This window comes from Limulus polyphemus, unplaced genomic scaffold (genome assembly GCF_000517525.1).
Source record: "Limulus polyphemus unplaced genomic scaffold, Limulus_polyphemus-2.1.2 Scaffold318, whole genome shotgun sequence".
Lineage (NCBI taxonomy): Eukaryota > Metazoa > Arthropoda > Merostomata > Xiphosura > Limulidae > Limulus > Limulus polyphemus.
Window position 1 is genome coordinate 222,827 of NW_013665928.1, and position 19,278 is coordinate 242,104.

The window sequence follows — 19,278 nt, forward strand, 5'->3', positions numbered from 1 at the left end:
GCCGTTAGTTTCACACAGGATTGAATTTACTGTGCCGTTAGTTTCACACAATATTGGCTTTACTGTGCCGTTAGTTTCACACAGGATTGAATTTACTGTGCCGTTAGTTTCACACAATATTGAATTTACTGTGCCGTTAGTTTCACACATTATTGAATTTACTGTGCCGTTAGTTTCACACAATATTGAATTTACTGTGCCGTTAGTTTCACACAGGATTGAATTTACTGTGCCGTTAGTTTCACACAGTATTGAATTTACTGTGCCGTTAGTTTCACACAGTATTGAATTTACTGTGCCGTTTCTTTCACACAGTATTCAATTTACTGTGCCGTTAGTTTCACACAGTATTCAATTTACTGTGCCGTTAGTTTCACACAGTATTGAAACTAATGATTTCTTATATATGATTCTAATCTCCCTTTTTGAAGATAACGACACTATTGTGCCAGTTGTTTTATGTTTTGCTGTGAATGCAGTAATTTATTGAAGATTCAGCTGGTATGTCAAGTCTATTGGGATATCTACGAATAAGTTCTTCCCTCATCTGACCTTGACCCACGGTTTAGCTTAAACTATCACATGCACAACCACATCTAGAATATTTCAAGCATGTTTCATTGCTACATCGTTTTAATTTACATTTACAAGTTAACTTCTTCATGTTGTCTCTCATGGTCTCTGGTCAGGTCTGGGGTCTGGTCCAGCGACCTAGACCTCGAAAATGGTGCCAAACGTCTTCTTTTTGTTTAATCAAAACAACCCAAATCTTTCCGGAATGACACTTTTTTTTTTTAGTATCCCCATCAAGATGCTGGACTGGCTCGTGTGGCAGGTGTTAAATGTTTGTGCTTAACATCCTTCAGAAAGTCGTGATGCTTCCCTCCTCACGCCCTCCTAATTTCGGCAGCTATAAACTCTATCTTCACAGATCCTTCTTGAATCTCCGGTCGCCACCAACAGTGTGACTTGCTCCTGGCCGTTAATTTTTCTGCCAAGGCGCGTGTTGTTAGGCAGCCGAAAAACTTCTGGTGGCCATCCTGGTTTAAAAGTACCAAGAGCTGGTCATCTCCAGTGGTTACTCGGAAGATCTTTAACTTTTTATTGGTATCACGGTCCACCTGAACTATATTCAATTTCCATTATTAATTTGAGTTTGTAGAGTTTACCAAAGCTTTGAGAAATGATAATTTTAAATATATTTATTCGTAATGGTTTGCATGGAAATATTTGCTCTGCTATATATAGTCGAATCAAATCTCATTAAAGTCATATCAACTTGAAAATCACAACTTTTATTTTTAACATATTTTAAGAAATCTCTCCATAAATATGATCAATTAATGTGATCCCACTTGCGTTTAAACAAAGTAAAAATGTTAAATGCTAATAACTGTGTAAAGACACAGATGATGATGGGAGAGATTTCTTGATATTCGCTTTTCTTGTTTGAAGGCACTTTCGTAGAACTTCTGGCTGACATTACTTTTCAATACGTGAAAGAAATTTAAATTCCAGAGTTTATGGCATGAAATTTAAACATTATTTTTTTAAACTGGACAAATCTGCCTCTGAATTTAGGATTTTTGCAAACCGAAAATAACACCAGTAAAGTGTATATCCCATAAAAGTAAAACAGTTAAATGATTAGAACAAGTTTAAAGTTATGTTGAATGCTGATATGTCTGTTTTTAATTCCACATTTTACATCATACTGACGTATAATAATAAGAAAAAAAAATGTTTCAACTACTCCTACTTATTACTCTTATTACTGAAGATGAAAGATTGAAGATATGATATTTTTAGATATTAAGTTCTAATGTGTTTTCTTTTCTCGTCTTGTTTGAGTTCATGAATAAAAAACAATCATCGCTTTATCTACCAATGTTTCAACTGATTTTTAAACTTTCAACTTTGCTCTTTCAGCTTACGTGATGATTTTAGAAGCTGACGTCTGTATGTCTGGCAACAGCCGTTTTCCCGTCCCTGTAATGGGTCAGTCATCTAACAACAATGATCTTACTTTGGAGGAGTGGCTAGAAGATGTTATGCGTCTCAACAACAAAGGAATTAAATTGAATTTCCGTTCGACCGAAGTTGTTGAACCTGCTTGTAGAGTATTGGCACGTGTTGCTGATCAGGTAATGAATGAATCAGATACTTTAGAAGCTTGCTGTGTTTACTGAAATATACTGTAAGAAACATTATAATAATTTCTGTAACGCTTCACTGTGCTTCAACTTAAGTATACATTAAATGGCAAATAAAAGACTAAAGAAATTGTTGTTATGAGTATGCACAAATTTTAATAAAAGCTACGTGATATTTTTTTTTGATAAAGTCTTGAACTTGCCCATGGTGAATTAGGTATAGATATTCAAACGTTAATGTATATTTTTCACGTAATTTGATTGGCTACCCAGTAGCAGTGTGGCCTTTATTTTTAAAAATTATACAGTCTTCACATAATGAATTTGGTTCATTTTTGAAACTCTTGGAAACTTTGTGAGTGAATATGCAGTTACGATGATATCATATCTTGTGTATTGTTTAAATGCTACAGAGTTATTCAGTTGCAAAATATTTTATCTTCTGTATTACTTAGACATTACGCAGCTATTCATTTGCAAGGATATTTTATCTATCGATTTCAAGACTATAAGACAACTCCATTAAACTTTTGTTCAAAGAAGACGCTAACGAATTCCAAATAGATTAAACCACTAAAGATATAGTTAAACTAGGGTAGCTTTCTCTGGCACGAAACGTCTGGTAGTTAGGGCGCACGACTTGCAATCTGCTGGTCGCGGGCTGGAATCCTATCACTGAACATGTTCGCACTTTCAACAGTGGAGGAGTAATAATGTGAAGACAATTAATCAAATTATTCGATTAGAGTAGCGCAAGAATTGGCAGTAGGTGGCGTACTAGCTGTTTGCCTTCTAGTCTATAACTTCTAAATTAGGGACAGTTAGCGCAGATAGTCTTCGAATTGCTTAGCGCGAAATTCAACAAACAAAAAAAACTAGCTCGAAACAACGGTGCAGATTTCAGTGGATGTTTCTGTGTTAATACTAATAACGTCGTTACCTTGTCGGACTTACACTGCTAAAAACCGGGTTTCGATACTCGTGATGGGCAGTGCACAGCTAGCCCATTGTGTAGCTTTGTGCTTAACTACAAACAACCAACCTTATCGCTCATTAATTTGTAATGGGAGTAATGATAGGTCCATAATAGCTAGAGCTTCTATGCGTCCTTATTAGTTAACTGTTACAATCTGTATCGCAATAGTTGCTTTTTTTTCCCCCATAGTCCGTGCGGACCGTTGAGCCGATGGCTGTTTCTTACGTCAAGGATGCAACCCACTTGACAGCCTTCCCTCTTTGAAAGGACGAGCATGTTTGGTGGTTCGAACCCGCGACCCTCAGATTGCGAGTCGAGCGCCTTATCCACCAGGCCATGCCGGGCCCAGTAGTTGCTATACAAAGAGAATTATACAGTCCTTCACAAATTAACTTTAAAAGGCTCTTCGTATTCAAATCAATATGTATCAACTTGTTTGTTTCTGACCAATAAATAACTAAACCAATAAATCTAAACGAATGCCTATGTGCTTAACGTACGATATTTTATTTGTTTTAGTTAAGAGGACCTATAATCCTGAATGCCGAGATTTTGCCTGGTCCGAGCAGTGCCCTGACTCCTCCGGTGGACGCTTGGACGTTCCTTACCCTCTGTCGGACACGATTTCCTCACTCCACTATCTCTATCAGCTGGACGATGTATCCAGAAGTTGTGGAAGTACAGGAGGACATCTGCAGTAAACCTGGGTGAGTTATAGATTAGAAATCCAACCATGTCCAACCGTTTTTGTTTTTAATATCATTACTTTATATCTCTATGTTTTCAGAAAAGTGCAAAACTTGAATGATAAACTCGTACTTTTTTTTTGCCTTTTCTTTACGACCTTAATCCCAACCAAATTGGGGTCGGTAGGTATTTTGTAAGCCAAGAATTTTTACACTCGGAGTGGCTAGTCCAGTAGGTAACGAGCATGTTCGACCACGGGGATTGGAACTCGCGACCTTCAGATTGTGAGTAGAGCGTCCTACCCACCAGGCCATGCCAAGCCCGACACTTGTACTACAAGGATTAGGTGTTTGTACACGATATAAGGATTTTTACACTCGGAGTGGCTAGTCCAGTAGTTAACGAGCATGTTTGACCACTGGGATTGGAACTCGCGACCCTCAGATTATGAGTCGAGCGTCCTACCCACCAGGCCATGCCAAGCCCGACACTTGTACTACAAATATTAGGTGTTTGTACACGATATAAGGATTTTTACGGCTCGTATTTTTTAGCTTTCAGCCAGATAGTTTAGCCTTATAACAATTCTCTCTAATACAATCTTCTAAACTTAAATAAACTATACTTAAAGTTTCCGGTTTACATCATATAAGTATACATGTTCATATCATGTAATTATACATTTTACATCATATAATTGTACACGTTTACATTATATAATTATACATGTTTATATTATATAATTATGCATGTTTATATCATATAATTATATATGTTCACATCATATAATTACACGTGTTTGCATCACTAGATGTTTATATTATATAATTATATATGTTCACATCATATAATTACACGTGTTTGTATCACTAGATGTTTATATTATATAATTATATATGTTCACATCATATAATTACACGTGTTTGCATCACTAGATGTTTATATTATATAATTATACATGTTTACATCATATAATTATATATATATATATTTATTTATTCATATAATTATAAATATTTACATCATACAAATATATATATATTTATTTCATATAATTACATGATAGACTAGAAGGAAAGCACCTATTCAACAGCACCCACTGCCAGTTACTCTTGTTTAAGAAAATAGTGCGCTTAGACCGCCACTGTTATAGCGCATTTATGTTTCCTCAATGCGGAGCGCATTTTTACGGTAATGGGCTAAGGGTCTTAGAAAAAAAATAAAAATAACTGGAACTTACCGATACGAATGAGACTCTTCTAAGTAACTTAAAAACCGGCATCATTATTATTTTTGGTTGATTCCAGTATTCTGCTAAGTACTGAGCCTGAAATAGCAGCTCGAATAATATTACAACCACACAATTTATCCATTTTAAATTGTATGTCGTTGGATGTGTTTTATTATTTTTCAAGTTTTCTTTTTTAACAGAATGTATTATCCGCAGCTTTATTTTTAATGTTTCATGTAAAACGTACAAAGCCTAGCTGTGCATGGTCGTCCCCGTATTTAACCCATAGACCAGACGAAAGGCAGCTAGTCAACAGCACCCATCGCCTACTCTTTGGCTTCTCTTTTCTATTCGAACATTAGGAGTTGGGCGATTCTTTTATAGTGCACCTAATGCCCCAAAGTGCGGAGCGCGTTTTTATGGCAACAGGCCGAGAACCGTGAACTCTTGAATTCACAGTCCGGGCGTGTTAATAAACTAGCCCTCGCACAGACTATTATCCACGGTTTTAGTGGCACTTCATAAGACTCTGTAGCACTTTGCTGTATGAATTCTAGGTATCAATCAGTTTTGGCTGTGGTGATTCTACATCATAACTACTGTGTAATGCCTCAGAAATAAAATATCCTTAACTCTACCAATATGTGAAGTGGTGGAAGCTGAAAATAGCCATTTTAGAATGAATGGGGACAAGAAACGTAAAGGTTCGTAATGCACGTTTCGACGCACGCAACATGTTTCACTTTATACAGACGTTTGTAGTTCATTCTTAAGGAAATACTTATCAGATAATAAAAGTTACCGACTTAGTTTCTGGGTTAGACTTTAGATTAGCAGCCTTAGGGACAATGCGAAGAGTTAAAAAAAACTAATCATTTTAGCAGGTCTAGTGAATACTCACTCACCGCCAATTACACAGGCCCGCGAATTTAAATTTCATAAAAGTTGTTTTGGGTTTAGTAACAGATTTTCCATTATTCATCTAGGCAGATTTCGAAAGTAATATTATTTTTTTTTCTATCACATAAGGATTTTTTTACAAATTGGGAAGAAAAAAACTCTTACTTAGATCAAATTATTATTTCGTTTACCACAATGAACATTTTTTATTATTATGTTTGTTAACAAAAATACAAAAACACTCAAGAAAAGGGAAGAACATTGATGTCAAACGAATATGCATCCTCATTCATCCTGAATTTTTTTGTGTGTGAAATCTACGTCTTTTAGTTTCAAAACTACGTGTTGTGGTCTTTCTTCTATTTATTGCGTTATGACGTTTTGTGAAAAACCTGTACACGATAGAGAAACATGGATATCATTTTTGGATTCATCGTTCAAGAATTATCGTAGAATATGTAAAAATTTCAAGTCAATGAAACCATCGCAGGCGTGTGTTATTAGACGACTATAATCGAATAGTAGAATTTACCATTACATAATAACGACCCCACGAACCGCAGATTGCGAGTCTAGCACCTTACCACTAGTCCATGCCAGGTCTTAACACCTGTTTACAACAATCGCAATGATTTGGTCTGGTAAATTGTATAAGAAGAACTGTGATGCTAGGGTTATCGTGTATAAGATGGTTATTCCTGGTCGCTTTATTAACATATTACTGAGTAAACAATAGGACTGCGTTTTTTGTGCCCTGTGTTTATAATATACCACTTGAAAATGTATTTGAATCTATAAGGTGTATTTTTGAGAAAGCTTATGGTACTTTGTATCATATATTTTAAGTTTTACAGACTGAAACCTAGACAGTTTGAGTTTTTGATGGAATCCAGCATAAGGATTTGTTTTGTTGTTTTTTGTGTTTTAGTCTGTAATTAATTTAACATGATTCGTAAAGCTAGAGCTACTGCATGGCGATTTTGAGAGTTTTCCTTTAACGTACACGTACATTTCTGTAAACGTTGTATATTAATATCGGAGCGGTTCCAACTCCAGTTGTTGTAGACATTCTGTGTAATCAAAATAATTACGTTTCTACTAAATCTTATAGAACTCCTTTCTCTTCTCTATTGTGAACAGATATTCTCTGGAAATGATAGATAGATTAGTCGCTCTGGTAAAGGAGTACAGTCTTATTCAACCCCTCATGTTTCCGATGGAAGGAGCCCATCTCAAGTATTCCATTCCGGAAGTCCAGCGACTCGTTTTCCAAGTCCCTAACAGCTCTTTGATGATCCATTCCGACAGAGGTGACCTTCTCACTGTGGAGGATTTGCTGCTTTTTCGGCAGTCCTTCGGTGCCAGTCAAACCTTTTATCACCTTCCCGAAGATTTGCTGAAGCATTTCTACTCCTTGATATGAAAAGTTTAATTGGACAAGTAAGGGAGAAAGGCATGCTTCAGGCTACGCGTGGCGTAGTACAGCTTGATGTTATGTTTTTCGCTCGTTTCGATCAGACGTTTTATGTATTTATTTTAAGCTTACTGTTGGAGGTTGTTAGAGCAACAATTGTCTTTACTTTAAACTTAAACAGAGATGAAATTGGAAAATTAATATTATAAACCTTGTTCCTAATGCATATTATACTCTGATATAAATGTTTAGTCCATTGATTGCCTTATATCTTAACTTGCAGGTAGTTAGTTTTCTAATGGAGCCTTTATTGCCTTGTACATAGATATGTGCTAAGTAGAACTATATTTTTGTGTTTTTTAAGCTAATTCAAGAAAGATAATGTGATACGTGAGATGAAATTTTGTTAGTATAAAATCATTTTTCTACGAACACATGAAAAAATTGAAGTGTTGTAGTACTTAGCTTGATATAAGTAGCAAACAGTGTCAAATATAAAGTACTTCCCCCATTTTTTTTAATGTACAGTAGTATAAATATATTTTGATATGAATGAAATCGTTATATTATATTTTGTTGCTTGAACAAAACCTATTTTATTGTACTGAAAACATATCATTGTTTTCTGATACATTATTTAAGCTCAAAGAAAGAATGAGAAATTATTTTGGTAAGCGAGTCGAGTGTTTGTATTATATTTAATGTAGGAGCCAAACGAACTTTTACTTTTTTTAGGGGGATATTGCTGTCGGTTAATTACCAAACATGGCACCTTATTCAAAAGTTTCTTTACTGATGTGGTTAGTGATCAGGTATAAATGTGAGTTGCAGAGAAAAAAAAACAGTCTCTACTGGAATTAACGTCTTATATATTTTTGTAAGAAATATGACAATCAGTCATATTATATTAATTATTTAAAGGAACTTAAGAATATGATTCATGAATGATAGTACCTAACAATATTTCACCACCTGACCGCAGAGTTATTACAACCCAAATTAACTTAAGCATATATCAGTCATTAGTGACAGTATTTAACAATAGTTTACCACCTGACTGCAGAGTAATTATTACCCAAGTTATCTGAAAGGTGTAAGTCATTAATGACAGCGTTTAACAATAGTTTACCACCTGGCTGCAGAGTAATTACTACCCAACTCATCAGAAAGGTGTAAGTCATTAATGACAATGTTTAACAATAGTTTACCACCTGATTGCAGAGTATTTACTACTCAAGTTATCTGCAAAATGTAAGTCATTAATGGCAATGTTTAACAACAGTTTACCACCTGATTGCAGAGTATTTACTACTCAAGTTATCTGAAAAATTAAAGTCATTAATGGCAATTTTTAACAATAGTTTACCGCCTGGCTGCAAACTCTGCAGCCAGGTGGTAAACTATTGTTAAACGCTGTCATTAATGACTTACATTTTTTAGATAACGTGAGTAGTAAATACTCTGCAATCAGGTTGTAAATATTGTTAAACACTGTCATTAATTACTTACATTTTTCAGATAACGTGAGTAGTAAATACTCTGCAATCAGGTTGTAAATATTGTTAAACATTGCCATTAATGACTTAAATTTTTCAGATAACTTGGATATCAATTACTCTGCAGCCAGGTGGTAAACTATTGTTAAACATTGTCATTAATGACTTTACATCTTTCAGATAACTTGGGTAGTAATTACTAATTATTACCCAAGTTATCTGAAAGATGTAAGTCATTAATGACAATGTTTAACAATAGTTTACCACCTGGCTGCAGAGTAATTGATATCCAAGTTATCTGAAAAATTTAAGTCATTAATGATATTTTTTAAAATATTTAACCGCCTAACTAAAAAATAATTGTTATTCAAATGAACTTAAATATCTATGAGTCATGAGCGATAGTGTCTAAACATATTTTATCAACTGACTACAGAGTAATAATGCCCAAATATTTTGTACTTTAGCATAGCATATTTCTATTTTATCAACGTTCACCACAAGTCTTATGGCCCTAATAGTGTCATCGTTTCATGTTTATATGAATAAAAAAACATTAATTACTGAAAGTTGAGAAGCAGTGTAAAATATTTAAAACAACTAGTTAACACATTATTAAAAAAAATTATTTATTTATTTATTTATTTTGAGGTTAGAAAATACAAAGATAAATAAAATCGATCAAGAAAAAGCCATAATTACTGAAACAAAAATTAAAGTCAAAGAAATATAATGCTGTTCACTAAAATGTAGTTCATGGTATAACTGTCTGTGTTTCTCTCTGACGTCTTCAAATGAAATTATTAAATATCGTAGCGAATGCTGACAATGTAAAACGTAAAATCTGTATACAATTTTAAAATAATACAAAATATATAATGAACTAAAGTTTGTTGAAAACTTAAAAGACTGTATACGAGTATCGTTTCTTAGGTATAGACTGTAGACTAATTATTCACAAATCATTAAAAGTCCGCTCCTAAGAAACTGGAATAATTTGAACACACCATCTGAACAGTAATTAATTAACTAATATATCTCCGTAAACTACCAGATGATTGTAAGGAGTTTAAAGCTATTTTCATAATCATATCATTCAATATTCTTTATCTGTTAAAGAGCCTCCATACTAACGTTGTAATGCAGAGGAAATAACACTAACTGGATCGTCGTCAATTCAGAAAAGCCTTTCTAAGTTATTTAGTAGCACTAACATTTTAAAATTATCATATGTCGTAAAGCTGTTGATGGTATAAAAGTATCCAACTAATGCATTATTTAATGGAAATATTTCGAAATTTTATGAATCCATTTAAAATCTAAGAGCTCCCTCTTTCCTCCCAAAGAAACGTGTTTTATGGGGTTGGTGTCAACCATGTTTCAGTCACTAAATATTGGAAATAATGATGATAATCTTAGTAATTAAGTATACCAGATGATTGCTTAACCTTGCTTAGTAGAAATCAGTCCTTTTCGTAACAGAAAATGTAGCTCTTATATTCGAAGGGCTTTTTATAATAACAATAAAATGTAATGCCAACTTTTTATGTTACATATAGAAGATTGTCAACCAATAGTTAAAGTGATGTTATTGGTAAATATTTTACTTTTTTGGTCATTTGAATCTTTGGTGACTCGTACTGTTTATTGTGTAGCAATCTTTGAAAGGGCTGGTGCTAGCGAGGGGTAATAGGGAGTCAGGCCCCATAAAATGTCGTTGCCCCCCCAACACGAGCTAATTAATTTCATTTTAGATTTAACCACATTATATGTCTCATTGCGCTTCTTCCCAGTTACGAAAAACTGGAGCTTGGACTGGCTTGAAATATTGAAGTATTGCACACACACACATGAGTCTTATAGCACCTGACAGCGTCAGGGTTCTTTTTCTTTTATGACGAATTGCTACGTCACAGACATAACACTCCCGTCCTTGTGAGGAAGATAAGGCATAGTCGTAATAATACAATTGTTATATTCTGCTGCTCTCTGATTGCTTCATTAGCACCTGTATGCATTTTACGTTAAAATTACCCAAACCGGAAATGCTAGGTGTCGCTATGAATTGTAAGTAGCTTCGCAAAGAAAATGAAGAAGGAGTTATCGCTATGCTTATAATTTGTTCACAAAAGATTAAGTGGAGAATGTAATGAACTTAGCTAAATGTTTACATTATACACATATGTTTGACAAATGTTCTTTTTGTGATTTATTTTATCGTTTCGACAATGCATTCCTCCATTTTATAAATAAACGTACGGAAGAAGGAAGACGAATGGACACAAATTCGCACATACTGTCCCGATTGAAAGGTATAAAACCTAAAAATTGTCAAAGCGGAAATGGTGGGTGTCGCTATGAAACGTGGGTGGAAATCACCGAAAAAACGGAGAAAGAACTATCGCTATGTTTGGAAAGTTTTCACAATAGGTTTATGGAGCATGTAATGGGCTTAGATAAATGTTTATATTGTAGGATCATGTGTTATAATTTTTTTTTTATAAATTTTATTGCTTCAACAATATGTCCCCCCCCCCCATTTTATAAATACACATCCGGAAAAAAAAAAGGTCTACACAAATTCAGTTATGCCCACAGTTCTGATTGGACGGTGTGAAACAGAGGGCACAAAGAAAAATTTTATAACGAAGAGTTCAGGTGTTAGTGTATCGACTGGTTTATTTCCTTGTTGTAAAACACAAATCTACAATGGACAAGCAGTGCTCTGCCACCCGCAGGTATCGAAAGTAGATTTTTAGCGTTGTAAGCCCAGTAATCCCAGCAATCGGAGAGCGTCAGAATATAACGACTAAATTATTCAGGTTAAATAAGGAACGACGTCACCCATTTTTTTATTTCCATTTAGTGTTAACAGGAAAAACAAATTACGATTTAGAGCCAGCAACTATATTCTAAAGATAATGTGGTAAATTTAAAGATATGAAAATCGTCTATAAAGTAAAATAAACATTTTCATAACAGAATAAATTTCGCGAATTTAACGTAGAATATCTATAATGAAGTAAACGGAAGAAGCCTGGTTGAATTGGTTGTAGAATAAAGAGCCCAGGAAAAAATAGGGAGTAAATATATATGTATACATATGTGTGAAAATATGAGTGTAGCTCAAATTTGTCTAACTCAAAGCTAAGAGTTAAAAGAAGGTTAAAACGAAAGCAAAAAAGAGATTGTAGAAACGAAATTATTTTCAACAAATTAATGTAGCGGAACTCAACTATTGACCTATAAACAACAGATCTTCTCGACAAAGTATATTGAAAAGAAACAACTCAGGCATAGTATCTTCCAAAAAAATAATAATAAAAGATACGTCTTTAAATTATCGGCGAATGAAGTAATACTTACGTCAAAGTTTTAATTTAGGATAAAGAAAGTGTTTTCTTTAAAACGTAACTGGGTGTTTGTAAACTTCTTTGTGAAACGATAACAAAAAAGAAAGGCTCATTCAAATCGGATATTCTGTCCAATTATTGTATTTTGCAGTATTTAATTTTTTACCGACTTGGTTAATAATTAATATTACGAAAATGAAAAGAATGAGCTCTTAATTGCAAACAAAATTAAATATAAAAAAAGAAAGTAAAATAGAGATAATGGCTGTTTCGATATCACTGCTTATCAATATACGATACTAAAAACACTAAATTTGTGACATGTTTGACGTCAAAGTACAGCAGGAAAATATTTTTTTTAAATTGTAAACTCTTTCTATAAACAGAAATTAAAGCTAAATTCGCGTATGATTTAAAGAATTTGTTCAGCAGGTGAATGTTATGTTAATTTTTTTTTCTTTTTTACCAATTAAACCGAACATAGTATTCTTGCACAAAATGGTGAGTCTTTGGTTGGGAATTAAGAAAATTTGTATGAGAATAACTTTTTATTATAATTATACAAAGGTGATACTCTTGTGTAAAAGGAGCTCAGAATGAAATAATGCAACATTCAGTAATCATTAATTTTGTTTCTGTAATCGGATGGAGTGAAGTAAAAATATGTACAGTAATAATAAACATAACACACTGAGAGAGAAAAATAAAACTACGAAATAGAATAATGATAAATTTGAGATACAGATCTTAAAGGCATTGTTAAAAAGAAGGACAAGAGAAGTGTGTATAAATATTTGAGTGATTACGTCTTTTGTGTGCATTTTATATTTTAAATAATATATTTAACTTTAAGTTTATGCTTAAGTTTTATGAGAGTTATAACGAATCTCTAGTTATAAAAACAAATGTGATTTTGTTTAATAGGTGTGCTTTATAAGAAACTTTGTAGATAATTGAAAAGCTTGTACATGTGATATGATTTTTTGTTGTTTTTTTATAGTTATAGCTCTGAGGACTGATACTTTATTTGTTATGAATATCGAAGGAAGTGTAACAAGATACTACGTTTGTTACGGATTCCAAAACATGGGGCTATTCCAGTGTTTATATATATGCTTTTTGTATTTTAATTACGTTTACTAGATTATTATAATGATATAATATTTTATACTATTTTATATTATATTTATAGAATACACTAGGATTCCTGTTCAGTAGATAAGATTCAATAATAAAACGTATTTTGAAGCTCTTACATAACGTAGGGGGTAAAAAAAAGGAACAAAAAATTACATGGCTAATAAGCAAGGAACCTAGTCAATTTTGGTGTGAGTTTTCCTAATGTTTTCAATTAATTTTTGACTTAGTGAAAATATATGGTACTTGAGTTGTTAATAGCAGCTACACTGCGGAAACAAATATTCCTTAGTGAAAGAATTGAAGCAAGAGAAGTTAATTTGAAATACTAATACTTAAAATGTAATTATTAATAATTCCTGATCAAAATTAACGTAACACTGTAGCTCTCTAAGAAGTAACTGATAAATTATTGAAGTCAGTTCTGTACATCAAACAGACAAGAAATACGTAAAGTCATAAATCAATACATAAAAAAGCTAAGCCTAAAACGATTGGAATGTGTTGAATCACCAGCTGAATTACATAAAAAAGCTAAGCCTAAAACGATTAGAATGTGTTAAATCACCAGCTGAATACCCTTGCTATTAACGATATTTTCGATCGTAAATAAGCTGGTTATTAGTGATTAGACAAATTAGTTAGACTAAAATGATCGTACTATTTTACAAGTTGTAAAACCCTCCTTTTGAAAATTCTATTTCTTATTGAAGTATTAATTTTTACATTTCAATACTTAAAGCCAGACAATTAGCATTCTGTAATACATTGTCTACATATAGCAGAAATACGTTTAGATTACAACACAAATGGCTTTCCGGTGAAAAACGTCTACTATATCAGAACGAGAAACCTTTGAAAGGAAAACCAAGTTTTTCCTAGATGGATACTAATTATAATTTATATGTTTCTTGTTTTTCTTTTTTATTCGTTCTTTTTAAATACAAAAAATGTTGGTTATCTTCATAAACAAAGTTAATTTAATTTAATTATTTACCTTAAATATCTCTTCTTTGCAATAATCTTCTGTACACGAAAATAACATATTTAAACTGATGAAACACAATTAGGCCTACTGTTTAACTAAATAAAAATGTTTCTTTATGGTCCAGAGTAAGGCTAACGAATATGATGTTTTAATCTTTCATGCTGTTTTTCTCCTGGTACCACAAGTAAACATTTTGGCAGGAAAATGTTTGTTTGTTTTTTTCCTAAAGATTTATTACTCCATGCATTGTACCGATTGGCTACGTGTTTAGATAAACGTACATTTTGGATCTTACTATGGCGACTTAAATAACTATAAAGCATTTGTTACACCAATGTAAACTATTCTAATCTAGAAAATAATATTAAATTTCGTTAAACACGTGTATTAGTTACATATATATATATATATATCAAAACTTATCACACTTTGGCATGGATGGCGCTTTAAATATCTTAGAGTGAACTGTTTCATACCATAGTTCGGTATTGATGTACATTATATATATATATATATAGATCTGTAGAAGAAGTATTTGTTGAAGTTGCCCAATCTTAAATTACAAGGGTGTCCGTTTTACATGACTTTATTTTATAGTGATGAGATGTGATGTATCGAATATATTTGCTGCGCTCACAGAGATTATTTTGCATGCAAGATAAAATAAAATGAGGCTTAATGATGATGCATTGGTATGTTCTGTGTTTATGTGTATATCATTTGAACTTCTAAACATTTTGAGACTTAGCTGGATAATCTCTGCAAATTATGGATATGAAACTACCTTCGTCTTTCTGTTCTCTTTCTTTCTTTTTGTAAATATAAAAAATCGCATAGTTGCCTAGTCGATTTCACTTAGATATTTCATAATTCGTTACACGGCCAAAATACAAGAGGAAAGAGACGTTAAGTTGTCAAAGGATGAGGAACAGGATTCAATACAAATGATTTCTCGTCGCTTGGAGCCCGCTAATCCTCCCTGGTAGAGAGCAATTATATTTCCCAAATTTCTTTATAATAAGACATGCTTTTCTTACTGTTGAATCTTATCTTAGACTATATTGGCATGCTTTTCCTACTCTTCAATCTTACCTTAGACTATATTAGCGTGCTTTTCCTACTGTTGAATCTTACCTTGGATTATATTGTCATGTTTTTCCTACTCTTGAATCTTACCTTGGGCTATATTAGCATGCTTTTCCTACTCTTCAACTTTTACCTTGGACTATATTGTACAATTCAAATCTGTTTGTAATAAAAAAAGCTTTTCTCACTAAATACTAAATTCATATTACCAGAAAGGCATTTTCTTGAAAAATAAAGTGGTGTAAAATTTATCACACATTTGCATAGAGTACATATTGATATGTTACAGGTTAACGTTTTCATTTTTCATGTAACGCATGTCATCGTCCACACTTTACTTTTAATGCTAATGATGCTGATTTTTAGACTGTATCATTAATAATCTTACATATCTGGACGTTAACCTGTACCATATCAATATTTACTCTATGTTTAATTTTTTCATGCAATGTTGCTTTTACACAATTAAATTATAATAAATTTTAACAGGGTGCAAATTGATGTATGTATTTCACACCATAAAATGCTTCAAATTATTCATGAAGTTTATATTATATGACTTCACAAGAAAAAAATGCTAATACCTGTTTGAAACGTTAATTTTTGAATTTAAAAATAAATCCTATTTTTGCGGGTTTCTAAACACAGTTAAAAACAACAAAAAGAAACTGTTTAAAGCAAAAAGAAAAAAGAAAAAAAACTACACAACTTAAATTAAATGAGTCAATAAAAATAACGGGCCGAACGTTTATTTCTTTATTTTGTTATGTAGGACAGGAAAATATAATATAGTGGATAATGTTAAAAAATTTTAACTACATATTTTTTATATTAAAGTTTGTTACATTAAGGGAATTGTCCATATCGCACATTTAATAATGCCGTTTTAAAATCTGTAAAATTAAGTTTGCTATCTTGAGACATATACATATCATAACAGTGCAGCCATACAATGTGTCAGCTGCTCTTTCAGAAAATATGGAAAACCTTTGTGATGTCACAACTGAGTTGTTTTTGTTTTGAGTAACTCTTTAGATATACATACATGCACACTCTCCTATAATTTATGGACAACAAGTGACTTTTTGGCCCATCTAAGTCGCTCTATTTACTAAACTAACCTATAAAATACAACACTGAAAAACCAGCCTTTATCATTGAAGTATTTATCAAGCCACCCCTTAAATTAACAGCATCCACCAAATCTGAAGGCAACCCATCCCAAAGGCCAACCATACTCTTAGAAAAATAAAGCTGTATTAGATGAAGATAACTCTTACAATTTATATTTATGGCCTCTAGTCCTACCATTCTCACCATTAAGTATGTGGAAAGATGAGGCATTAAAACTGTCAATTTCCTTGACAATCTTAAACACCTCAATCGGACCCCTTCCAACTCTTCCATTTTCAAGATAAAACAATTTCAAAACTATCAACTCCCTTTACAATCGTAAACACCTCAATCGGATCCCTTCCAACTCTTCCATTTTCAAGATAAGACAATTTCAAAAAATATCACTTTCCTTGACAATCTTAAACACCTCAATCCGATCCCCTCCAACGATTTCAGAGATCTTAATCTGTCCTCGTATGACAACCTTTCCATTTCAGGTATCATCCTAGTAGCCCTTCTCTGAACCTTTTCTAACAATTCAATGTCTTTCCTAAGGTAAGAAACCCAAGACCGAACATAATACTGTTCTACGAGTCTTATATAAATATGAATATGTATATATACAATTTTAAACGTTAGGTAAGAAAGCAGTTATTCTGATGTTCTGTCATATTTAATGAAATGTATCTTGCAGGCTTAACGTAATAACAGTGATCGCAGATCATATCATATTGCTTTGAAAAAGTATATATTTTTAATACAACACTTACTTACTTGGATCATGAGATCCGTAAATATTTGAATGAGAAGCTAATAAACTTTCACACAAGATAAACATCCAAGAGATCAATGTACAATACATAGCGATGAAAAAAAACTTTAAAAAATGAATGTTTATTCATATGATCAAATTAAATTATTATTATTGTTATTTTTGATTCATGACAAATAAGAAGACTTGTTTAATTATAATTTTATTGTGGCCTACTTATTAAATCGTTCTTATCAATAACCGTTTGTCTACCACCAGTTCTGGTTTGGTGTTTCATAAAAGCTTTAATGAAGTAATATCAAACAGTTAGTATTTTACTCATTTTTATTGGTATTTCGATATCGCATACAATAAACAATTAAATAAAAGAAATATACTTCACTTTTGGTTGTATACTTTGTCAAGATATTGTGCACGTGTTAATTAATGATTGATATGAAAACTGTGATATTACAAAAACGTTTAATTTCAGTCTAAAATTGCCACAAAAGACACTTTGAAAGATGCCGCAACAAATCAAATATCGAAGTTCAGAAAGCTTATTTGCATGTTACATTCGAGAAATTTGATTGGTCATCTTGGTTTTTAACGTAAAAGTATTATTCAACCCATTTTTTTTGTACATAAATATGAGATATAACCAATGGTAGCTCGTAGTTCAATATATACGTTAACACGTGGTTTTCATCAGTTATTAATCTTCTCGAGAATAAAAAAAATCTGGTTATTCTAGCTTTTAAGAATAGCTGTAGTGAATAATGAGATTAGTTATACTAAATATTAAGGTGGATATTTCTCTTAATCTCCATGACAGATCTTTGATGAGATTTGAAATACTAAGCCTTTTACCCGTATCTTGTATACTATAATAATTCCCCCCCCCCGATAAAAAAGTGATAAACTGATATATTGAGGTTCGATTAAAAAAGGACAAATTTTGCATGGAATAATTATTCGTTTATTACTGAAAAAGTTTTGATAATTAAATGAGGATTTGCATTTCAGACGATCCTGAATGTTTTGTTTTAAAAGAAAACTTAATAATTAATTAGACTGGAAGAAAAACACATAGCGAATTTCGACACATTTCGTAATAAGCATATGCAGGAAAATATTAATAATTTCGACAATTGAAGTAGTCAATCTAAACACAAAATATACCAAGTCTGTCACGTGACATAAATAAACAACAGTGTTCTTTATTTTTTGCGTCCTCTAGTTTGCAAATATATCCATTAAAGTGTAATTTTAAATATCAAATAATAAATATTAAACATGTTGTATTATTCTCTAAGTATCAGACACGAAACCACCGTACAACATTAAAAATGTAACTTCTCAAATCCGAGACCGACTGCAGTGACTTATATCTTAGAATAGCACCTGATACTATTATCTTTCTTTCAGTCTTTAGAAGCTAAATATAACACGTGACTGTATAAATCTGTAAAAGATTGTCAACGTGAACTAAACATAATAAATAACAATTATGCGAAGAAGAAAAAACGAAATATTTCTTTGTTTACAATTGCTGTATCTTAAATGAAATAATCTGCTTCGTCTTGATTGAGTTCTTGTTAGAAACGTATTTAAATTCAAGATACGTACAGAAAAGATTTACGGTAACAGTCAAGCAGTTCATATCCATGTACAATGATTACTTTGGAATAAGTAAAAAGATGAGATACAACAGTTGTGTAGGAAGGACTTACAAAGTGGGGGGTGCTTGGCTAGACATACAGATTTTACAATGGGAGATTGAAAGTATAAGGACTTGCTAATATCAGCTCATTTTAGAGTTGCTATATGTAAAAGTGGGGGTGTATAAGCCATATTGAAACTTGTAGCTGATTGAGGTTTTTCTTAAACACAAACTTTTAATCAACTTTATTGTAAGCTTGTCTTGTTCGACATGAGAAATGATTTATAGCAGTGTTTCTCAACTTTTTTTTTTTTTTGCTCGTGGCTC

At 32.4% G+C, this 19,278-nt stretch overlaps 1 protein-coding gene across 1 annotated transcript in view; it reads left to right on the plus strand.

The window, feature by feature from the left end:
• Nucleotides 1–7,370, plus strand: part of LOC106457337 (protein FAM151B-like) — a 13,158-nt gene extending 5,788 nt beyond the window's left edge. Inside the window, exons 2-4 of the mRNA XM_022383222.1 lie at nucleotides 1,930–2,144; nucleotides 3,649–3,836; nucleotides 7,088–7,370. Of these exons, the coding sequence (XP_022238930.1) occupies nucleotides 1,930–2,144; nucleotides 3,649–3,836; nucleotides 7,088–7,370 (686 nt within the window). The remainder of the gene's footprint in view (nucleotides 1–1,929; nucleotides 2,145–3,648; nucleotides 3,837–7,087) is intronic.
• Nucleotides 7,371–19,278: the final 11,908 nt, after the last annotated feature.